The 25,690-nt window shown below is 35.7% G+C and overlaps 1 protein-coding gene across 1 annotated transcript; it reads left to right on the top strand.

The window, feature by feature from the left end:
- The first annotated feature begins 719 nt into the window (after positions 1–719).
- LOC146160291 (uncharacterized) lies at positions 720–25,690 on the top strand. Its single transcript, XM_083383415.1, has 31 exons — positions 720–975; positions 1,328–1,447; positions 1,628–1,776; positions 1,888–2,040; positions 2,200–2,374; positions 2,952–3,137; positions 3,272–3,405; positions 3,758–3,838; positions 4,741–4,900; positions 5,836–5,986; positions 6,373–6,605; positions 6,883–7,022; positions 7,572–7,662; positions 8,539–8,739; positions 12,151–12,237; positions 13,059–13,253; positions 13,799–13,949; positions 14,594–14,800; positions 15,145–15,393; positions 16,069–16,327; positions 16,835–17,123; positions 17,323–17,424; positions 17,574–17,644; positions 17,776–17,852; positions 18,476–18,642; positions 19,294–19,717; positions 21,354–21,531; positions 22,059–22,272; positions 23,665–23,831; positions 24,170–24,312; positions 24,778–25,690. Exons 1-31 carry the CDS (start codon positions 732–734, stop codon positions 24,992–24,994), a joined length of 5,415 nt encoding a protein of 1,804 aa, XP_083239541.1. The 5' UTR covers positions 720–731; the 3' UTR covers positions 24,995–25,690.

The following is a 25,690-nucleotide window of genomic DNA, read 5'->3' as shown; positions in this document are numbered from 1 at the left end:
ATTGACATCATTGCCATTTTAAGAAATTCGCAAGTTGAAAGGGGTATTCGCGTGTCTTTCGTGGGATGTACGTGGAAGGAATAATCCAACATGAGAATAGTTGTGCTTTGTCAACTTTATACTGACTGAAATCTGCCGCCGGCTAACTTGCCGTCAATGCTGCCATCACTGTAAATAGCATATCACAGAGAAATCGCGAGACACAATAGTAAACACTGCATTTGGGTTTCATGTGCTTAGTCGCTTTTAGCAGCTGGTTAGCGTGCAAGCTAGAGCACTGTAAGTTGGGTACAGTTCATTATAACTATATCATTTTTTCAATATAGATAACAATAAGCTAGGTGATTAACTGACCAACTAACTCTGTCAGAAAGGTTTAATTTAGACTGAGGTCAAGTGATGTTATGTAAGTTACAGCAAACAATTAGGCAGAAGTACAAGTAGGCTAGTATTATGACGTTGTTGTCATAAGTGCAAATTTGCCAAAACAGTTTTCCTTTCATTTAAAAAGTTAACTAGTTGTTGTATTAGTGTATAGTAGTATTATACAACCAAATCATGATAATTTACCGTGTAAGGTTTGTAGTGGAAGCAGTTGTGTTTTTGCCATAATATAAAGCGCCAGAACGAAATACCTCATAACCTGTAAGTGTAATCGAAGTACTTCTCACTCTTAAGTTACACTATTTAAATTGCAGAAAAGATTTTATATAAAAAAACAATATAGGTTGATGATTCAGTTTGTATGTGAAACACTTATCCATGAAATGAAACTGCACATTGTGCACACTTGTATGATTTTGCTTTACTTCATGAGTCAAAGCAGAGGTGGTGTAACAAAAAGAAGCACCTCACAATCGAATGTTGAGAGGGGCTCAACTGTGGTCGGCGGTTGGCCCTACCCTGTTACCACCGACGCACCAAACGACTGGTCTCGCATGTTGCAAACACCTGCCTGGAAGAGTGTTGTAAGCGGTAGGGACAGGGCGAGTAGTGCCATACCTAAATATGCACAGCGATATTATTTTTTTTAATATAGTCTACTAAAGTAACTATAATAACCTGGTGGATAAAGTTTGTATATAAGGGGAAAAATGTGAAAAAATTTTATAGGTGTTTAATCAATTAGCGTCAATGTGTTTTTTACCGTTATCGTGTGGCTGTGACCACTGTCCAGACACATTTATAATCGTTTCTTATTACTGTAATTGTTACTTTAATGTTTAAACTTTATGGCCACAATAGGGAACGTAACAACCTGACAAGCAGACCCCAGCTTACACAATTTGTTTTATAGTTATGTATTTCTAATAGTTTGTTTTTTCAGTATCAAATGTTGACATTATATTTCTCGTGGACGGGTCAGGATCAGTGTCCGAAAAGGGAATTTGGAAACGCATCCTTTCCTGGATTGTGAACATGGCTGCGCAACTTGATATATCCAACGGTATATGTACAGTGCATGTATTTTAATTGTAAGCTTGTTTTCTCTGATCGTGTTTCTAATAGTTCAAATTTATGTTTGAAACAATATAGTTTAAATTTAAATTAATTTAAATATATGTACTTTTTTGAGATGGTTATGTCGGTGTTTCGATTGATATGTTATTGTATTTGTTTTTGGCAGAGGCTGTTCAAATTGGGGTTGTTCAGTATTCACACAAGTTAATAAACGTGCCTTTGAAGGGACAAACTTATTTACGCACTGAACTCCCTCTTGGTCGTTGCAAAACTCTCCACTGCTTTAGCGAGCATGTTTCACGAATAAAAATACGGGTAGGTCTACCATTCGGCTATTTGAGTTTCATGAACGCATTAATAATATTAAGGAAAATTACTTAGTCGCGAAACAGTACTTTTATGATAAATTTATAATTTTATTTTTAGCCTTACACAAGTTTTACTGGAGCAGCTATAAACAAAACGATTAAAGAAGATTTTCAGCATTCGAACAGAAGTGCCAATCGGGTTTTGATATTGCTTACTGATGGTCCGTCTTATGATGACGTAACGTACGCGTCACACTTCGCTCGCAAAAATGTAATTAGCAAATGTTAAGTTAAGGATGATCGATTATCTTTCAATATGTCTTGATTGTGGCGCAGCGACATATAATAGACACTTAGAGTAACCTGGCAGTACCGCCATTTTGTTTTATTTATTAGTATTTTATTTATATATCAACCAGTATTTCTTTAGAACGTCACTTTATTTTGCATTGGAGTTGATAAGTATAAGCTTTCTGAGCTTCAGATGATCGCCAATGGAGAGTATGGTAACAGCTTACGAGTTTATCAACCTGAAAGCTACCGCACTTTGGCAACACTCATTCCTAGTCTAAGCAACGAGATAAAAGCGTCCTTTAATATACCAGGTGTGTTTGTGTGAAATAGTTTATTTAAGGAAAAACACAATCTGTGCTTAGCTAAATCGAACTATCATTCAAAGGTATATTTTTTATGTTCAAAAACAACATTCCACTGCTGGTCGAATTTGAGAGAAGAAGGATAAACTTAATAACACAAGTTTCGCTAAACTTTTGCAAAGCTGTTTATTTTGAAAATTTCTATTTGGCAGTTTAATTAAGTAGCTCTTCCGCCATTTAAATTCAGTACGTTCAAAATGGCTCAAAAGCATGATATAACGTCGAGATAATTAAGCTATGCCTCGGAAAACAATCGCCAGATTCTGGAATGTTTTGTAATTAAACAGATATCTGCTTGTGGCCACAGGTTTTAACCTTTACAGGCTTGCCACCGATATTGTCTTCATTGTGCAATAGTTTACGGCAAACATTTTGCTGCTACTGTCCACCATTTGGCTGTATAAAATTGCTACTGATTAAAATATACCAATTAACATTGAGCGTTATTATAAAATATTGTTTCTGTAGTTAAATCACAGCAAAAATGTTTAAATGGCCAGAGTCGTTCTAACACGCTTTATTTTAGTTTGTCCTCCCCTTCTCACGCCATATCACGGGACTTTGACATGCAGCAACTCAAATAATGTTGGCTCAAACTGCACGTATGTGTGTGACGCTTCTTACAACAAACGGCGTCAAACTGTGCAGAGAACTTGCTTGTTCTTTCCCGATATTGGCCCATATTGGAGCGGTACGAAGGTGACGTGTGGATGTAAGTCTTATTCCGTCTTGTCAATGTACCCTAACATTTTCTAAAATTATAATATACTCTTGTGGATATTAAAAGCAATATATTTTTGGAAATTTTTAACAATGTAACAACAAATATACTTTTTGTATCGTCAGTTTGTTCGACCAAGTTCGATATGCTTTTTATCTTGGATTCGTCATCGAGCATTGGCGAGCGAAATTTCCGTGTTATGAAGGATTTTGTTACAAGACTAATTGACACATTTGACATCGGCGAACACGGCGTTCTGGTGAGAAATTCAAAATATGAAACTGCCCGCAAAAAAGGGTATCTTTATTTATATCTTTTGTGAAACGAGATACGTATTTTGCGATTTTCGTAAACTCTCGATCGCAATTTCATTGAAATACTGTGCTGTCGTTTTCCATGTTAAATGTTTTCCACACTATTTGTTGCTCGTTACCTTCACAGCAACCATACAACAAAACCAAAACTGGCTCTTGCTGTTTGCGCCTGGTCGAGATAGTTTAAGTCATACCGCGATATGATTGGGACCTTGTCAAATACCATATAGTTTTGTGGCAAAGAAAAGGCATCTAGGGGCAGCTACACACTAAGTTACGAAGACCATCTGTTTTAAGGTGTCTGCAATTCGCTATAACAGAGAGGTTACGTCATTATGGAATTACGACGATTACAAGAGCAAGGACGCACTAATGCAGGTAACATTTGCCTTTAGGCCTCTCGTCACTAGATTATCTGAGGCCTGTTAAGCCATGTTTGTTGATTCCGCGTGGTGTCATCATCGCCGAAATGTAAAACATGTTCGCGACCTCTTGTCCTAAGTGAGGAAAGATGTTTAGGCTAAGTGCCATTAAACTGCGTTTTACCTCAAAGAGGGATTTTTGTTCATTTGGTCTGCTGTGACACGTCTATTTAACCTTTAAAGCAGTTCAGCAATCACAAACGTCATATAAAGTATTGCGGTAGCTATAAGTCAGCTATCGGCGACTCAAGTAATTTCATATTTTTAGGCAGCGTTATTTAAAAGCTTTCGAAAATACTTAATTTACCTTTTTTATATACAGTATTTGGAATGGAATGCAATTTTCACCTAATTTGTTTTGCCTCTTACTTTTTCTTAGTCTTTTGTTACGACCTATATGCGACAAGTATTCAGCGTAATCTAAAATGAAAACAGTAAATTTTCCAGCAATAAGGATAACTAACTGCCCGTCAAATAAACATTGAAACACAATGCGATTTTTATACTATAACTGTGAACCATATACGTTTATGAGAAAAAATAAATTGTTCAGACCTATGTACATTTAGATAATTACATCATTTTTGTGGTTATCGTGACGTGCAAAACCTGCCTCAGGATACTCCACTTGCCGCAATCACATGTTTTTAGGCAATCCTGTTGCCAATCCTATGTGCATGGGTATGTAAGCCGCGCGTAATTTATTATGTAAACGAAAGCTTTCAGGCAAGAGCGTGCAAAAGTTCGTGTTAAGCAAGTTCATCAGAAAACAGTTTTCTTCCATCCAAATCTATCTATAAATTTGTTTTCGGAAGCTTGGGATTGTAACGCGAAATTCACATTGGACTCTTTGAACAGGCCGTGAGCAACATCGAATATTTAGGCAGCGGCACCAAAACAGGTGACGCTCTCCGACACGCTATCGATATCAAGTTCGGGGCCAAATCCGGACGAAGGAAGGGGATTTCCCATCTTACGGTGGTATTGACAGACGGGAAATCGCACGACAGTGTGCGAGGTTAGTAATTGAAATAGGTCAGTCATTTGGTACTTTTGGTACAAAATATAAGTAGCCAGTGGAAATACGGTCTCACAAATTGTTATCTATTTCAAATAGCTCATAACTGATTACAGAGCTGCCCCCCGCTATTTATCTATGTCTCTATGGTCCAGTTGTATTTGGTCTCCGAAAGTGCTTTGACAGCAATTCGTGGTTTTAAGTGTAAATATAACATGGAATATGGAGGTTTAGTCGATTTTTAATCAACGTGGAGCTTCTAGTTGATGTACGGTTTAACAACAATACATAAAATAAGCTGGGTGCTAATTTGGTTCTACTTGTCAGAAAGGCTAAAATAATTTATTAGGTAAAAAAATAAGTTTTCGTCATTTTAAAACGAGCGACTGTCGTTGCACAGCTCTGACAATACAGACCAAATTAAATTTGGCAGAGGACTCTGATAAAACGGCAATGTAACAAATTTAACAAGTATGTACTGAACATCAATAAAACAATTCCAAGGTAGTGGTCTAAGCACACTTTTAGTTTGATTCAGGTTCTACGTAGGCATGTTGTTTACCTCATAACTTCAGGTTTTATGTAGGCATGTTTTTGGCATCATAACAAGCTAGTATGTTCTGCTTAGAAATGTTTTATACAACTTCATTAAAAATTTAAAATTTTACTCTATAATGTTTTAAAACTTTTGTCTCGCTCCAGATCAAAGTTCTTATATGAGGAAGTCGTAACGTAAGAGGGGTTCTGAATTTAGAAAGTTGTAATAGTTTTTATCATTTAGTTTTGACAAAGTTATACTCAGATAAATAAAAATTGCAGTTAATTTAACTTACAGGCGAAAAGCCAAATAGACATTCGACTTACTAGACATCTAAAAATACATTCGCTGTTTCACTCCGCTTTACGCGTTCGAAAAATGTGTTTGTTTATTTGAGGTCCAGCCGAACAACTTCAACGTAAATCGAAGGTGATTGCAATCGGGGTGAACTCGTTTGGTAGTGCGCAAATCGACACGATCGCCTCAGATCCTGATCAGCTCTATTCACACACGGTCGACAACTTTGTTGCGTTGCTCTCTATTTTACCGTAAGCACAATTCGTTTGGTTATCCTTTCAGCCTTCACTGAATCCAAATCTTAATCAAGATTCTGGTTTCTGATAATGTAACAACAGCGCAATAAGCGGTAAACATTTATTGCTTTTATACTCCCCATTTTTTTCCCTTAATCTTTTCAATGACTTTAACCATAACTGTCTGGATGTCAATATAAATTTAACTATTAAAATCTTTCAATTCCAAATTAAATTTAGTAATTGAAATGGAAAATTAGCATAATTATAATAGTTATTATTTTTAGCAGTCAGCACAGTTTTATTGGACGTTTATCGATAATTAATATTATACTTGTAGAATATGGACTTGTTCAAATATTACAGTAATCAAATCTTTTTTGTTTAAATGTTTATTTCAGGGATGTAGCACGGAACATTTGTAACGCACAGAGCTCCCTAGCTAACTCAACATGCTCACCTGCATCTCTACCTAATCCGAGCAACTGTGGACAGGCTCTCAAATGTAGCGCCTCTAACCGGATAGGGTCTATATGCAGGGCGCAATGTTGCCCTGGATTCCACATTCCTTCTGGCCACGAAGCATCGTGTTACTATGACGGCAACTGGTCGACAACCACTTGGCAGTGCGTACGTAAGTCGACGCACTAGAAACCCAAGCAATGCTAAATGGGTGCAAAGGCCTAAACCTCTAGTAAAGAGCATTTGTTAATCTTCTCTCAATTGCCCTGCCTTATGCGTTTTGTATTTTTTGGGGGGGGAACAACACAGCGCGTTAGCATTATTATTCGGACGATTGTGCAGTATAAAAACGACCCGATCAACATTTATTTCCAAAACTAACTTAATTTTATCATTAAAAAATGCCACAAAGCAATGGTCTCGCTTTTGATTAAAATCTGTTTTAACAGGAAAACGTTGCCACCCGATTCCTCGAACTCCAGGACTTGTGTTGACGTGCGACGCTGGCAATGACGTGGGCTCTAGATGCAATATTTCGTGCAGAAGTGGATTTCGTATTTCAGCTGACGTACCTCGGCGCAACTGCGACGTGAGTTTAAAATATAGGCTACCGTAATCGACGGACCTTACCCTCATTTGATGTGTCTTTATATTTAATACATTAAAAAAGGGTTTGATTTACCACTTTAGGCCAGTGCTTCCCAACCAGTGGGTCGCGCAGCTATTCCAGTTGGGTCGCGATGCATTTCTAAATGTTACAGTTTTCTAAGATCGGGAAATTATTGCATTATCGTTACGTAACATTTATGCAACAATGTATCAAATGCGTATCAATTAAATGTGTTTTGTTGCATGAATAATTTCAGTACGTATACCATTAGAAAAATGCAGATTTAATGTAACTGTTATTCTTATTTCCAATAAGTTGCGCTTTAAATAATTGCTGAACAATTTGGTGATATCTCATTGTGGGTCGCACAATAAAACTTGCATTAAAAGTGGGTCGCAACTGAAAAAGGTTGAGAAGCACTGCTTGAGACCATTAAATATTTCAAACTGTTTTAATATTGCATTACAGACAAAAAAAATTAAATGGAAACGTTTACTAACCTTTTCACCTATTGTAAATTTCTTAAAGACGTATGTTTTTGGACGTTACACACGTTGTTCCTATGAATGCCTGAACACCTCCATAATTAGATGGGATAACAAGCCGGCGAAATGCCTTGGTGAGTGAGACGGACTACAAAATACTTGCTCGCCATAGATGTACAGTTTTTGTTTTAAGTTAGTTGGTGTAACTTACTGCTGTTTTCTTTGCTTAATAAATTGACTACATGATAATTAAACAGACCATTGGTTATATGGGCCTGAAAGGTGTGTAAATATATTTTTTTCGCAAAACAATTTTGTTACATGCATAGTTATTGATCTCACTTAATTTTAACTACCCATGTTTGTTATCAAAACTGTTTACAGAACACTTTTGAACTGTACAATTAATTATGCCCGATTTTTGCTCCGTCGGTTCATAAATAGCCCTTTTATCCCTTATAGTTTGCCACTATGCATGTATTAAATCGCTGAGAATGTTTAAAACCTGTGTTTCACCAATAGAGTGATAGCTTCTTGTCTGTCATTTGTGTGACTCACTTGGCAGGTAAAAGTCCTATTGTAGAACAAGAAAGGTATTTAAGTAAAATTTTAAGCCGTCCTTCATCAGCTTATCTTATTCGGAGGATCTAGTGCTTTAAGCTTGTATAAAGACCAAAGCTCGCATCTTTACGGTAATAAAGAAAAACAAGACATATTTTGCATGGAAATAGCAAATCTCCACATGTAGTTTTGAAATACAGTAAATCCGCATACCATTCACGGATTATAAATCCAGTAGTCTAATATAATCAATCTACTTGACGTAATTAAAATAAAAAGTACCGTGACGTAATTATATAAAAGGTCTGCGCGAGTGGCCCTTAATACCTGCATGGTCTGATTAAGTCAATTGCTATATTTAAAAACAGCATCTTGAATGGCGATTGTTTTTTGTAAAACGAAACAACTTAGAAAACAAACCTGAATCAAACAGCAGACATAAATCACAGAGATTCGTCCATGCGCATCAAATCCATGTGAAAATGGTGGAAATTGCAGCAATCTACGAGATGACTTCAAGTGCGACTGTCCAAGGGGATTCACAGGAAAGAAATGCAACAGAGACATCGACGAATGCCATTCAAATCCATGCCGGAACAACGCACTCTGCCTAGACTTGATAGATGACTATAAGTGCGCGTGCAAGCCAGGTAAGTCTTATGTGCAGCAAGGATACATTTATCATTAAAATAATTGTTAAATATAGATCTATTTACCGCGTCTACTTAAATTCTTCCCATTGTTGAATCACTGAGAGATCTCAGTAATCCACGAGTTTTGCGTGAAATACACATGGGTGCTCTGAAGTATGTACAGTACAGAACTAATCTGCCAAGAGTGTGGATTAGCCCGGGCAAAAGTTTAAAGTCCGGTTTCTTGAATTTTAGCCCCGTAATTACTAAAAATAAACTGGGTACAAAAATTTTACCTTCCGCCTATGACGCAATCTTCGATGACAGATCTGCCAATGACGCAATCTTCGCTGTGGTATTACATTTTAAACACTTAAAAAATTATTTTGCGCCAAGCAAGCCAAAGCTTTATGGTCTGCACTATGAATGATAACCATAGGCCCTAAATCCACTACTAAATTTACCAATCCTAAATCCACCACTAAATTTACTCCAACCCTACACCTAGCCAAAACCTAAACAAGACGAGGATAAGCTAAACGATCAGTGTTGCAATACCATCATTTATTGACTTGACTGAAGTGCACTTAATCACAATGACTTGATGTACTTACATATTTTGCGTGAAATGACTTGACTTAGACAAATGACTTGTCTTACACTTGTTATTTGCACAAATGACTTATGTTATAGTGCTTTAATTATTGCTTTAAAGACATAGAATACAGTGCCTTAATTTAATAATTTTTAGTAAAATTTGGTTACTTTAGTCGAAAAAGGTAGTGCACGTTAACTTAATATTTGTTTCGTTTTTTTTGTTTTTGTTTTTGATTTACGGATATTTATCAGAATGGAACATAAATATGCTGTTGCTACCAGGCATAATGTATACTGAAAATAATTCTTTCGGTACTTATTTATTTTATCTGTTGTTCCGGCTACCTATAAAGGATGTCATCACCAGGGAAGATACAACAACACGCTCACCACCACGTGAATTAAAACGACTAAAAAGGTTGAAGGCATTCTGTGTATAGGTAGCTGACGTCGGATAAAATAAATAAGTCATAGAAGAACCTATTTTCAGTACAGAATGGAACATGTTTACCGTTTTCATTGTTTATTATTAAGTTTTTAAGTTTATTATTAACGTTTGATGTAAATGCTGTGATTCGAAATTGACTTGCGTATTATTTAATTTCTTGGTACTTGACTTGCTATTTGTTTAAAATGACTTGACTGGGACATAAAATATAATGACTTGACTGGGACTTGTTTACAGCACAGTAAGCGGAGACTCTAAATCAGTTCAAAATAATTCCTATACAGGTTAGCTTTTTAGGACTGTCTTAGAATAATTCTGTTGGGACTTTATTTACCAAGTACATTAGTCCCAATTATTTTTAATATTTCGAACTAATGGAAATGATGGATTTGTTGCGATACGCGTATTTTGAAATTACCCATGATTTAGCCAAAAATCTCTTTTTTATTTTCACGTCACTCAAACTATCACCGGTACTAGATATCCGTCAACGCTATTTTTGATGCCATATCATATTGTTGTTTTTTCTGGTGCCTTCGGAACGATTGTCTTCGGTTGTTACTAAAGGTCAATCGTACGACTATATACGTATGTCCGATACTTCACATTTTATTTCAATACCAATATCAGATTACTTGGACATAAATTATCGCCACCCGATTAATAAACGTTCAAAAATAACTTGTCCAGTTTATTAGGCCCAAATTTGCTTTACTGTTAAAAGATTTAGTTGGATCGGAAATCATGGCTAAAATTTTATTCTTAATTATATTATCGGACATTCCGTGTCAGACCAAAGTCGAGTGACTTATTTCTATCGCGCATATTGCCGAACGCCAAAACACAAAACTCTCGCTCGTTTTGTATAATTTCGTCATGCTTTGTTTTGCCATAGGCTTAAAAGTATTGGAAGCGCGTTTCTCCAAATACCCTTAATTACACGAAATGAGTCTATCAGATATCAAAGTCTCTGCAGGCTTAAGTACAGTCACCCCGAAGCTTATAATATTTATTTCCAGGTCTATTGTAACTCTTAACGGAGTGCTGGCTACGAGAAAAGAAATCGACTTAAAGAAAACAAATTAAACTATATATTATATACTTGGACATGTGGATTTCAAAATCTCTTTAGGGCGAATACTGAGTTTGAGTTGACAGATTTCAGTAAACTGCAAATGTATTTAAACCAGAGGTTCCCAACGTGGGCGGTACCGCCCCCTTGTGGGCGTTGGTGAGTTACATGGGGGCGTTTTGGGTCTTTTTCTCATTTGGGGGGCGCTGAACACAAATACGGGGGCGTTACAAGAAAGTACTTAAATTTAATAAAAAATTATAACAAACAGTGATGTAGGTAACTTTTAACCTTAAATGGCAACTTCTTTACTGCGAACTTGTAGTAGTTTCCCGACCATTGTTACGTAATAATTGGCTTTCTTATGTAAAGTTGTTGGTTGTTGTTGCGTTTCACCGTTTTATACGCGGTAAAATGGTTGTATATTTAAAGAGGGGGTCGCCAACCTACGGCCCAAGGGCCGGATTCGGCCCGCCGTTCCTGTGACAACGAGACACGAGTCCATTTCAAATACTTTTTGACTATTTTAACTTAGTACGGGCTAAAAATTTTCGCGATTCGCGCGAATGATCTTTCTACATCCTGTTTGTTTACGTTTCAATGATGTCTTTGGACTAGATCAGCGCTTCCTTACCGTTGCGCCGTGGAAGGCTGCCAAGTGCGTCACGGACCAACGGAAAACGTATTCAAAAATATCACATATATTTTTTAACATTTTTTGATTTTTTTGGGCAATGTAGTAAAAACTAGCAGGAAATTTAAAAGAAATGCCGATATACCTCAAAAAAATCGCGATCGCTTCGCTCGCCAGGTGCAGCCCAATTATCTATTAAAGTTATCGCGTTTCCTCAAAGTAGCTTTATTACACTTTTGGTAGTAGTATGGATGAAAAAATCCGACGGCTGCCTGATACACAGTTATTCTAACATTTTAATAACACAATTCTTAGTTAACATTTTGTCCGTCCACAGAGACCTTTCTGAGTTTGGTTGGCGACTAGAAAAGGTTGCCGATCCCTCATTAAAAAGTCTTTGTGCAGAAAGTTGAATTTTCCCTGGTAATGACATTTTCATTCAACCTGATGAAATAATGTATCTATAAATTCCTTAGTGAATGGGACGACCTAAAAAATATGACTGACAGCTAATAGAAACGAAAGTGAAGACAATATGATGTTAGACAACGATTAATATAATACTTTACTGTAAAACAAGATGAGGGGGGCGATATGAAATAATATTGAGCCCAAGGGTGCACTAGTGTAAAAAAGGTTGGGAAACACTGATTTAAACGATTTCTTCTTGCACTTTAGGTTACTCAGGAAAAAGCTGTGACACAAAAATAGACAACTGCCGACATTCAAAATGCAACAATGGAACATGCAAAGACCTCATTACGAGTAAATATAAGCTTTCAGCTAAAGTTGGTTTGTTGATGTTTTTTTAAACTAAACATGCTAATGCGTTACAGGGACGCATCTATGGTAAGGGGCCACAAGGCCATCCCCTTTCAATTATTTGTTTGGCCTCCACAATATAAATGCAAAACTTTTACTGCGCATTGCGCAAGTGATTTATTTTGGATATGATCACAACAGTGAAAGAACAACGGGCCTATTCAAATTTCAATTTTTGTTGATAAAAGATAAATTAACGATAAACCTTATCACTTTTTCCTGAAGTATTTTTTGCTTTTCTATGTGACCATTGCCAAGCGGCACGTGGCTTCAAAAACTTTCCAAAATAATTGCGCAAAAGCATAACATATAGTTATTAACACCCCTCAAACTTTAAAGTTCACAGTATAAACGTGTCGTTACCCCTTTTGAGCTAAATGCAAATTTTTACGTGGTTTACGTGGCAGAGCTGTTCGGCTAAAGATTTCCAAATCTTTACTGTAACTATTAAAACGTCACGTTTTTTCTATATTTAAAGTGTTGTCGATTTAAATTAAATAAACGCTATAACGTCACGAAGTCACGGTTTGCCACCTTATCCTTGAATGCTTTTAGATTACAATCAATTTGAGCTCAGCAAGTTTTTAAGGGTGCTTATCTCATTACGTCACATGATAATTCTGTGACGAAATCTCTGAAAATGAATTCCCCAGAACACAAGTCCGTCCATCATGCTTAATCTACACAAGTTTAATGAAATATACCCTAAAACTGAATTAAATTTGTAAAAAATGAAAACGTAGCAACATGTTTACCGATTTTAGAATTTGAATGCATATGCCATGCGGGATTTAGCGGAAAATACTGTGAAAACGTTATCGACTGGTGCCTACAAAATGAATGTGAGAGGGGAAACTGCGTTAACTCTGTCCAAAACTACAGTTGTTCCTGTCCTGAAGGATATTCTGGAGTTTACTGCGAAATTGACGTTTGCACCAACAACCCGTGCGTGAACGGCTGTAAGTGTTTGATTCGGTTACCTTCTACAGACATTTTATAACATATACCTTTATCAAACAGTTTGTGACGTAATTTGACGCGATTACTTATTTTAAACTCCAAACTTTTCCTTAACGACAACCATGAAGTACCTCAATGATACGTATTCCTTCGAATCGGATAATGCTATAAATTTTAATAGTTTACTTTTAGTTTGTGTATTTGTACATGACTTACGATTTGTTGGTCCAACGATGTTACACGTTAAACAAACGAGTTACATTGACTAAAGTCATTTTATAATGATTGTTTGTCACACATTTTTTTTAAATATATCTGATGATTTGTCGACAATTTTAATATATCTGATCTTTTGATTTATCGTTTGTGCTTAAATATCGGTAAAACCAATCAATTGTGGTTAAGGCGAAATAAAACCAAAACAAGCGTTTAATCAACAATTTGTTGTGCTGTCTACCCCTGATCTGTATATAGTCACTGTGTGTTCCGCAAAAATCATTTACGTATTTTAACATAAAATGTTCGTTTTTTACGCGGTTTGAAGTATGTTATCTGGAATCGCCTGGAAAGTTCAGATGTTATTGTGAACCTGGTTTTACGGGAGTACTGTGCAATAAAGACGTGGTGGAATGCGCGAGTAATCCTTGTCGAAATGGCGGAACTTGCAATGACCTGCCAACAGCAAACTCTTACAAGTAGGTTACGTATGTACATGAAAATATGATGTCATAAAAGTGTTATTTAGTCATTTTTGTTTTTTTTGTTTAAGTTTTGAATTCCTGTCGCGGTATATATTATAAAAATACAATTGTCTAACGGAGCAGTGGGTGTTAACCGTTCAAAACCTAAACCCGTAAAAATATAGAAATCCTTTTATGAAACGGCAACCAAAAGTTCAAAGGCGCCATTATTTACTGAGCCAACTAGGACTAGTAACTAATAAATAACTCCTACAAAGGAATATACTATTATACAGATTAACTATAGGTAATATAGGAATGTTAGTTCTGTTGGAGAATTTTAGAGCAAATGATTACTTTTAGCATAATTGTAGTGCGGTTGCACCATAATGAATTAATGATATAACATACTAAAATTAGGTAAGCAATTTTGCGCAAAGCGTGAACATTTTGTTTATTTAGGCTAAAAAGGTAAAGTTGACTAAAAATATAGTTTGTCAACTGCACTAACAAAAAATCTTTTGGCATACCGGCACAATTTTTTTGCGAACTGGCGGTTGAGAACAACTGCCTTATTATATAACATTTAAATGATTTAACTATGTATTACGTATTTTGTATTGAATATTTAGTAAAACCTGTAAATTCATTGCTTATAGCTGTACTTGCCTAAGTGGATTTCATGGCCGGAATTGTGAACTAGACGTTGATGAATGTCGAAATGACATCTGCCAAAACAACGCCAGTTGTAGCAACACTGTCGGAAGTTTTATGTGCGACTGTCAACCAGGATTTAACGGTTCCTTTTGCGAATTTAACATCGACGAGTGTGCATCACAACCATGTCTTAACAACGCAACTTGCAGGTTTGTAAACGTGCTTTTTCTTAAGTCGGTCACTTATATTATTTTCGATCTAAATTAAACGTTTTTTAACTTAAATTTGTAATTATCCCACAACTTATATAAAAATTGTGTTTGAACGATGCAATAAATTACAATCCTACCAAAAATTAGAAGCACTAGAATAATTACATATATTTAGAACATATTTTCAAAATTAGAAGCACTGAAATAAATACATATAGCTAGAATTTTTTTTAATTAGAAGCACTGGAATAAATACATATATTTAGAACTTTTTAATGTTTCCTGTATTTACATTATTTTATTTATATCGTGATATGGTGTAACGCCGCCTGCATTTGTAGTGATGACTTGCACGGTTATTCCTGTACTTGCTTAACCGGATTTACCGGCCTTCAATGTGAAACGGACTTTGACGAATGCGTCTCCTCACCATGCTTGAACAACGCAACTTGCGACAATACCCTTGGCTTTTTTACGTGTTTGTGCGCGATTGGGTACGAAGGGGAGCTGTGTGAGAAGAAAATTAACTACTGTGCCAATATCTCGTGTGGCGGCAACGGAGAGTGTGTGAATCTAACCACTGGGTTTAGGTATGTTTATGGCCCTACTTACAACTTGATCGACTGTGTATAGATAGGACTGTGTCTTCGCTGGAAAATGAGACGGGCATTCAAACTTTTATTTTGACAGACAACATTATACGTAAAATGTGCGCATATTTTGACATTGGAAAATATACCCAAATTTGGATACCGGAAATCTATTTAAAAATGTCTACATTTATAGACAGGTAGTCACGATTTTTCGAAAAGATTTCGGATTAAAATCAGGTTGCCTAATTAAAATAATAGCTGGACTGCTGAAGCTATGAACATCACGCAACGTTAAAAATGGAACTATAACTCCAACAAACGGATAGATAAAGTTTAACCAAGGCAAGACTATATTTTAGCTCAGACACGTTTGTAATTGACCTATATCTTTCTAGACATGGCTATGGCCATTTTAGCAATTACGTAATATAGATAGCTTTACATTTTAGCAATTACGTAATATAGATAGCTATGTTTGCTTAATAATTAAATAATAAGGTAATAGGCGGGATATTGTTTGTGATTAGCTCCTGCTGATTAGTCCACAACTATAAAGGTGAGTTACAGTTTTGTTAACTTGTGTGCTTTTTTGCAGATTGCTGCCTTGTCTGTATGATTCTTCCCCAAATCGAACGACAATGAATTTATTTTTAAATATAAACTTTTTTTCAGATGCAATTGTACAACCGGATTTGAAGGCGATTTGTGTCAAAATCACATAAATAGATGTAGTTCGAATCCTTGTAAAAATGGCGGGATATGTCATGTCACTAACGGAACGTTTACTTGTTTGTGTCCGATGGGCTGGTATGGAAGTACGTGTGAGAAAATCAACGAATGCTTTCCCAACCCATGCCAGAATAATGGAACTTGTAACAAAATAAAAGAAGGATTTTCTTGCGCATGTCTTCCCGGGCAAACGGGCAAAACGGTAAAGAGACCAGTATAAATAAGATTGTTTTGGACCCATTGCAAATCTACTTAGGGCACTAAATCTTACCTTTGTTAAGTTGAAATAAACTTGTAATCAATTTCGTTTGAAAATTTTTTTTAGTTATGTAAAAATCGTGGCTTGCCACAATCTAATTTTTATTCATCCTTCCGAACCAACCTTCGTAAAATTCCAAAAAATGGTACATAAATAAAATATCTTTGGTAGATGAATGATTAGTATAAAAATTTTGCTTTTCAGTGGCAAAAATGACATTATTTTGTAACTTGCCGTAATGTGAATTGCCGTAATAAGAATATCAAAGCCCATACAGAAGTAGGTATCATTTTGAACGTTTCGAATAAATCTTTATTCATTTTCAACATAGAGAGAAGGCACTAATAGTAAATGTATTTGAACGAAACGTTCAAAATGATACCTACTTCTGTATGGGCTTTGATATTCTTATTACGTCTTACTACAACCTCCAACCATTATGCTCCAAAGTGTGAATTGCGTTTGGACCAATGTGATGGATTGCCATGCGGAACAAACGGGGAATGCATTCCAACAACTACAGGATTGAGCTGCATCTGTCACAAAGGGTACACGGGAACTAACTGCCAGATGGATATAAATGAATGCAGTTTAGATCCGTGCATGAACGGCGGATTGTGTAAGAACAGCAACGGTTCATTTTCATGCGTTTGTCTTGATGGTTGGAATGGCGATTTATGTAAAACTGATATAAATGAGTGTTGGGCAAGGCCATGTGAAAACAACGGAATCTGTCAGAGTGAGTGTTCTTTATCACATCCGTGTGATTGCTTTTTCGCGATTATTTGTATTGGCGTAATATACTGCGTACGGAAATCGTGATAAAGAATTGCGAAACTATGCTATAGTTAAATAGATAAATGCACTTGTTTTGGTTAATATAAAAAATAACTATTTAATTAATTTGCATTTAAACAATGCTTTGTAACTGATTGCAGACACTCCGGGCTCTTACAACTGTTTATGTGTTGCCGGCTTTGGTGGTATTTACTGTCGGAATAAAATCAGGACATGCCAACCAGAACTGTGTCAAAACGGAGGTGTGCAGTGTGATTTCTGTTTTGAAAAATTTAAAGACATATTTGACAAAAAAATTATTTTAACCTTTCACGCAATCGACAACATATGGTTTATTATTTTTATTTTTTAAATAAAAAGTATTTCTCTAGCTTTCTGTTAACTTTTTCAGGTGTTTGTGAAAATTTGACAAATGGCTACATGTGTCGTTGCGTAGATGGTTACACGGGGGAAAACTGCCAGGTATGATTTTTGACGTATAAGCCTTGAAGGAATTTAAAGATATTTTTGTTTCGAATGAAAAAAAAAAGAAAAAAAGGCATATTTGTTCGCAAATTGTAAACTTTGGTTTTTATAAACATTATTTTACGTAGACGGTCACGGATAGCTGTGTTTCTAATCCTTGTGCTAACGGCGGAACTTGTTTGGATGCCCAGAACTCCTCGTACCAGTAAGTAAAAAATGAATCGGATTCAACACCGAATTGTTCTGCTCTATTAAATACTATATTCAAGGTTTTAAACGTTTTACATATTACGTTCTCGTAGAAATTACTTTTTTAAAAGAAACAAACGTTATTTGCGCTAATTACCTGTGCTGCTATAAATCTGAAATTCGATAACACTTTATGTTCTAAAAACGCCCTCAGTAAGGATAGAAAACCCACCAACCAATAAATATTTTTTTGTTTACTTAAAAAATATATAGACGTGTATCCGTTAATATATTTAAGTATCTCTGAAATATAATGGCTGTTTCTGATAAAAAATTCAAGAAGCAGTAATTAGCATATTCCGACTAAAATGTTTTCGAGACAATTTTTTTAAATACTGTGTGTTAATTTTTACAAATACATACCATGCCATATTGTTCTTGGGTACATGTACCTTAGGGCCAGGAGCTTACGAAAACTAATATGTTTAAAAATTGTAAACCACTAATCGTTATGGCCTGGCGCCTGCACAGACTATAATAATTAGTCTCTTTAAGGAATTTCCGTTTTTAAGCTGTTTTGAATTATGTCCAGTTTATGCCCACGATAGCGTCACACATTTTTCCCTGTGTTTGTCGCAGCTGTGAGTGCGCATATGGTTACGGAGGAATTCATTGCGAAAACGTGACAAATCATTGTTTAATTGGAGGATCTGTGAAGTGCTTTAACAAGGGAACGTGTCAACATGAAAGCAACGGTTACACGTGCCTATGTCCGGAGGGCTACCTTGGCCCCGATTGCCAACAAAGTAAGAGTTTACAATAATACCATCAAACGTAATCCAAGCTGCTTTGCTTTATAATCCGACCTCCGTTACCAATATCTATTGTGCAAAATTCAATAGTGTTAATCCATTAAATGATTGTGAAGCGCAGGTCAAGTTAAGTAAATGGCAAATTTTCATAATAAATTCGCTGAAAACAAGATAAGTTTCAATAGTAGTTTTGATGGTTTACTATAAGTTTGTTTACTGACGATCAAACATCCCATCTACAAGTTGTAGCAAATTGTTCCGTTAACTTTTTTTGCTTTACAAAAAAAAGTAATACAATTTCAAGCTGTTGTTGCTAGTGACTTAAAAGGCCCTTTTAAAAGATGTTCGTTCATAAAATTGGTTTCAATATGTATTCTTTACTTCAATGAACACTTTTCTAAACATAAACGTAAAAATAAGATAACTGCTCATAGAATTTAATAATCTCTATAACACACAAAAACCTGAGACCGAAATTTGAATTCAAACTTAAATCTAAACCACCTCGACCATTCGGCCAGTAAACTTGAAATGAACCTGTAAATATAACCTCAAATGCCATAATCCTTCGGTAGCCAAATTCTGTCAAGGATGGGTAGAATTTTAAACTATACATTTGTATTTGTGTTTTTTAATGTTTTGCAGAACAGTGTCCTCAAATTCGAGACTTGGTATCAGGTGTGATTCTTTGCAATAGTACGGATCGACGCCCCGATACAGTTTGTAATCTTACGTGCACAGATGCTACGGTTCCGCTTTCAAACCTAAGCGGGGCTAATTTAAAAACATGTCTGCGCTCTGGATTATGGGAGCCAAACTCTGACCTGTACTGGGGCTGCAAGGTCCCTCGCTGCCCTGCTTTTCAACGAAATATTACGCACTTGCCACACCACATCGGCGTGCGTTCTTTATCTCTCAATGGTGTTAATGACGTGCCGCATCCCAATTCTGAACCAAAGATTAGTTTTGAGGACGCTCACTTTGCCAGATGTGATGATGGCTTTGAAGTCGGATCGCAATGTACATTTCAGTGTAAACCTGGCTTTGCCTTACAAGATTACGACACAAAGTAAGTACTGTATGGGTGGTCGGCAACTGTGGGCCGCGGCCCAAATGTAGGTCTTTTAACATTTTATTGTACTCCGCGAGCTAATATTTAATTATTATCTCGTAAGTTGTGATGAAAGTGCAATTTTCCTAAATTTAGGCCATTGCTCTGCAACCGGTGTGCCGCGAGATGATGCCAGGTGTGCTGCGGTGTTCCCGAAAGCTTATACTTGTACTTGCTTAAAGACACGTTTGAATAATTCGTAGACTTAAAACGAAAAATATACACCAGGGCGGGCAAAACTTTTTAATTTTTGATGATATTTAAAACTTTTTTTTCATTTATGTTACGTTCAATCGCCAAAAGTATAGGCCTATTTAAAAAACTAAGCCACGAGGCGCTTAGTGCGTCTAAACTAATGATTTGCTATGTTTATGCCAAAGCGGAAAGGGTGACTCCCATACGCTTGAAACCCATGAAAAGACGAAATGCTGTTTTTTCGAGCAGTATGCTTTTAATTGAGGTTTTACCTAATTAAAACAAATCAATGAAATTAACAGGCGATTCGACTGTTTTTTTGCTTCATATTTCTGAATTTTTGCTGCATATTTCGCGACAAAAAGGTTTGCTGACCACCGTAATATATGCTTAACATGTTGACGATGACAAACTAAAGTAGCCCTCCTTACTAAAAATACTTAAACATATAGAACGAGTGATCTACGTGACCTACAAATCAATAAATCTTATAAACCCCTGTTGTATTTTTTTTTTTTTATAAAATACGGAACGCTTTACGATTTTACGTGTCATCCTTGCGCAGGGTTCATTCTCGGGTGAAAAGTGCAGTCTGGTCGCGCAAAACGAGAAAAAAATGCGTTTATTTCATTTGAATTCACAAAACTTTCAATTTAAAAAGAGTAAGTGACTCGTTACGAACAGAAAAGATATTGGAATGCTCGAACCAACGGCATTCATAGTCCAATTTTACAGAAGTTGCACTTTGTGGATTTCGTAAGTGTATGCGTAACTTCATTAACGCTTTTGGGCTCAACAGATTACTTTAAAGTGTAAACGGACAAAACATAGGAAAAACAGATAAGTTAGCTCGAAGCCTGATAAATTTTAATATTTACACACAAAAGTTGCAAAAGTATAGTTTAGCATCACCTGGTCACCTGCTTATACACACTGATTTCCATGCAAATGCTTTGTGAGTTTTGCGGCAATCGTCAAAAATTACGCGACGATGCTTAACAAAAAGAACTTCACGGTAAATTGTTTTGTAATTACATTTCTTTAAGAGCTTTAAGCCCACGTAGATTTGTTTTCGCGCTTGTGAGAGTGTTGTAAAGTAACAGCTAAAAAACATGTTTAACGTTCAACGTTATTAGTAACGAGATTTGTTTTTTGAGTTAGGCTGACCGTATTATAGGGAATCTTTAATTATAAACAGGGATACGATCTACAAATATGTTAGGCTTTGCTTTTACTAATAATGATAAAAATTAAAAAAATGTTTTCTTTTGAAAATCTATAACAGGTCGCCAATATATCAATTGAACATTCTATAGAAACTTTACTTGACTTAAATAGAAACATTAATTTGAACTGGCAATTATAGTAGTACTTACCCATAATGATCATATTTTTACAGCAAATGCATCGCTGGTGGAAAATGGTCACGCCCACCACCTAAATGCAAATTACAAACCATGGTTGAATGTCCAAAGATATTACCAAGCACCGTGGTGCCAGGACAGTGGTTTCACTGTTCCGGATATAAAACGGGATCTTATTGCTACCTTTTTTGTCCTGAAGGGCATGTAGACAAGGTAGAATACCTAATTTTGTTGTAACGGTAGATTAGAAAAAAAAAATAATATAAGTTACGCCGAATTACAAAAAAAATTGAAAATATTGCTCGTGCTTCCTTTTCGTATCATATCGTGTTGGAAAATGTTTTTGGCAATTTATACTGTAAATTCACATAACGAAGTTTGAAAATAAAGTCTTTTGTTGAATTGGAATTGATAGATGCGAAGAACCAAAAACAGTGTTTTCTTTTTTCAAAATTTTGGACTATGGTACATGCGTCTGCTCTCTTATTTAGCTAAGCCTATAGACTAGAAGACTACGACACAGATATATACCGAAAATCTGCATCCAAAATAATTAATCGAACCCTTGTTTGTTTCGCAATTAAATCAACTAAAGTTATTGGCAATACTTATAATATAATTTCGGAACAAAATCTCAGCATTTGCAAGAATTTATTATAGGCATTACATCAATGTTAGATTTTATTTATTTATTTAGCTTTTATTTTATTTAAAATTTTATTTTGATCATATCGTTAAAGGAATGCAGAGAAGGCAGTTGGATTCCGCAAGGTAGTTGGGAGTGTGATCGTGAATGTCCAGCTCCGCCCTATCGTGTAATTAATGGAAGTTACAACTGTACTAAGGGATTTTCTCGCGGTTCCACATGCACGAATCATTGCGAAATTGGATTTATAGAGACTAAACTGGGAAGTTACACGTGTCAAAAGAGCAACAGAGGAGTCATTTGGCGTGGTGGGTGAATCGTTAAGATAACAATAACCTGCACCGTTTTAAACTGATCGTTTAACAGATCAAACAATTTTTATTTTTTTATCCAATATTTCGGTTTTTTTTATCGGTGTTATGAAGTATTTCTGCCTCTTTGAAATGGCACTACAGGACTCTTGTTTGCTGCTTTAAATTTTCAAAATGCATTTTTACTAATTTGGGCGAAAAGTTGCATCGGCAAGGGTTGTTACTATAACAGTCCCTTACTCGCTATATGGGCTTAGTAGCAGTTTTTAAACCCGAACGTCTACCTATAGTCCTTTCTAACCCAGTTTTTCAGCAGAGGTCAACCACATTTACAAGCAGTGTTTCAAACTTACTGTCGGGTAATCGCTACGTTTTAAAACTTTGTTTCTTAAAAACTGATTTTTAAGGCTACCACTATAAAATCACATGTATACATAGGTGGGAAATGGTAAAGTAATATTTCACAAATACGCGAAGGATGAGCAAGGTACGTTTTTGGAGAAATCCTCTACATTTTTGCTTTAGTTTTTCTCTACATACTTACTAAACTAATGAGTTTTATCAATTAACCTAGAATGCGTTTGACGCTGAAAGTAAGCTAGGTCAATCTTAATCCTCAATTCGCCAAAGGCGATGGTTTATATTTGTCTCCTGTGATAGATGACAAATGCTTTCTGAGGAGAAATATGCTAGTCTAAATGTTGCGTTTTCAAGGCTAGGTGATGTTTATATTAGTTTATGGCAGGGGGAGGTAAACTACGGCCCGTCAATGTAAGTCACCTAGCCCGAAACCTTTCAGAAAACTAAAAAAATCTGGCTTATACTAACGATCACGCTGTGATCACGCTGGGAAATCAAATAATGCAATATATGCCGCCAGCTTGCAAATGTTGAATAATTTAGCTGGTCTACTTTAGTGAATTAACACTACTATTAATTAGGCGTATGTAATGTTCTAATTTATTTTAACTACCTCCATTGTCACCAAATTGAAAAGTTTATGGGTAGCCACCCTGCTGTCGAAATGTCTAAAGTCTGTTTAATTGACCCTGTAAAAAGTAATAGGAACGTACTGAGCAGGGATGGATCTCGTAATTTTGTTCTATGGACACCAAAATGTTAAAATCTAACACGGCGCTTTCAGACTGTAAAGCGTCCCTTTATATGGGCCAATACTATAAAATCGAGGAAGCTTGCAAAGAAAATAGTTTTAGGGGTGGTTTTCGCAGTTTTTGTTTTGCATAATTTTTAAATATTTGCACTATGTTCAACCCTACCAAAAAAAAAAATTATAAATTTAACTTTACGCTCTGAACGTTTCGGTTCATCTTATCACATTTATAACACTCGTTACATACATAGGCCTATCTTACCTTATATTGTTTTTAGGAACAAATGGAAAATGCGAACAGTGCAAACAGTGGCTTGATTTAAAAAGTGGAGTTTCGTCTGGATTTAGAGGAGAATCGGTCACTTTACAATGGAAAAATGAAACCCGTAACGAAAATTGCAATCGCGAGGCAATTTTGTCCATCCAACCTGAAACAAGTCACAATGTACCATTTTAATATGTTTTGTTTAATTTTACCGAACAGTTAGCTCCGCTGATTTACAATTTTCTTACTTCAAAGAAATCGGCAAAAAATACTCGTAATAGAGTAGGCTCAAGCAATGTTATGACTGTTGTTTTTTTACAATGAAATTCTTACAAACATATTAGAGCTTAGTCACTTGCAATGTTTACTTAACTTATAATAACTAATACATCACAAAAATCGATCAATAAGTTATCACCAGGATTTTATTTTGACAAACGCGGAAAACATGTTAAAAATACTTATTGCATTACGCCTTAAAAATAAAGATTGCTGAGAGACGTTTCTTTTCCATGCAGATTTCAGTAGCGTTGAAGCTTGGCGAGGACACATTCAGTGCAAGGATTGACATAAGCTTTCATAATACAACAAGAGAAATTAGTTCAATTTGGAATGCCAGTAATTATTGGATACGTGTTGAAGGGGAAAGGCTGCGATATCGGTATATTTAATATATTTACGAATATTTCAGTGACTCCTGACATATATGTTATATGCCTACTACATATATCCTGTATGAGGTCTTTGGCAAATTGTTAGTTACGCCAACCCCCTGTGTTAGGTAGTGTAAAGGTCGACTGTGTGAGAATCAATAGAAAAAGTTTTTTGTACTATAAGCTATATAGCCGCGAAAAAATCTGGAAATCTTACTTATTGTACATGGCCAGCTTCACAACAGTAAAACAATTATTGTTTCAATTCTTATAAACGATGTTGTGGTGCCATTATCGTGATGTTTGTTTTATCAAAAACGGTAACAACCTGCACGGCACCAACAACACACCAGTAGTATTTCATTTTTACATTTAAAAATTATTCAACGCTGGTTAAACCGTAACACCAATTGTCATTGGTCGGAGTGAAATTCTTTCGGACAAATATCATTTCAAATGCATCATTATTATAGAAATGCTCAAACGGAATCTGAAGAAAAATTTCCGGTCGCAAAGCTAATGACAATTAAGCTTCGTCGTGGCTACCTTGAGATATGGGACAGTGTCAAAAAAACTCGGATATGGCATTACGGACCGGTACCGCATGAATACGCATTAAAAATTGGTTTAAACAGAATGGAGAATCAAAGAACATCATCTGGAGTTTGCAAAGCTTGTATTATAAACTAGGGCCAATTTTTCACTGTGTTTTGATCAGGCCTTTTATGAAATTGGTGCTTGTGTTTATTTATTGAGAGTTGTTCTCTGTTTTAGACTGTTATTTTTAGTTTTCATATTTTTATTTTTATGACGATTTGGAAATCAATTTTCCTTGAAGTTGCACATAAGTCTTCTACTTGCACATTTTTCATGTTATTTTTAGCGACTCAAGTATTAGTCGAATTAGGAATGCTCTATCGACAATAAAATTATAGCAGTTTCCAAAGTGAAGAAAGTTTTTTTGTCGCTTGCCAGGTCCTGTGAGGCCGAATTGACTGTAAAGGCCCTTATAACTGCGCGTATAAATACAGTACGTAACTTTAAAAGGGATTTTTTGTCATTAAAGCACATTGTTTCGTATTTGTAATGTTGATGGTATAATTTATTTTGTAAGACATCCTGTTTAAGTAATTTGGAAATTCGTTTTACCTGCATTTTTGATAACATATCGCTGCTGTTGCTGGTAGTTTTTGTTTACTTTGCAGTTTATCGCCGGGATGAGGTTATAAAATTTCAATGTGCTCTAATTAGCTGAGATATATTGATATTGCATAACGACCGAGGTGGTTTTGTAAGTACGTCAAACGTGGCGTTACAAAAGTACTTCAAACCTCTTTGCCTGAATGCTGTACGTCCTAACATGACATCATACAGTAGAAACCTTTT

The sequence above is a fragment of the Ascidiella aspersa genome, chromosome 3, assembly GCF_963924565.1.
Source record: "Ascidiella aspersa chromosome 3, kaAscAspe10.2, whole genome shotgun sequence".
Taxonomy (NCBI): Eukaryota; Metazoa; Chordata; class Ascidiacea; order Phlebobranchia; family Ascidiidae; genus Ascidiella; species Ascidiella aspersa.
Note: the sequence above shows the minus strand (reverse complement) of the source record. Positions and strands in the feature narration are given on the sequence as shown.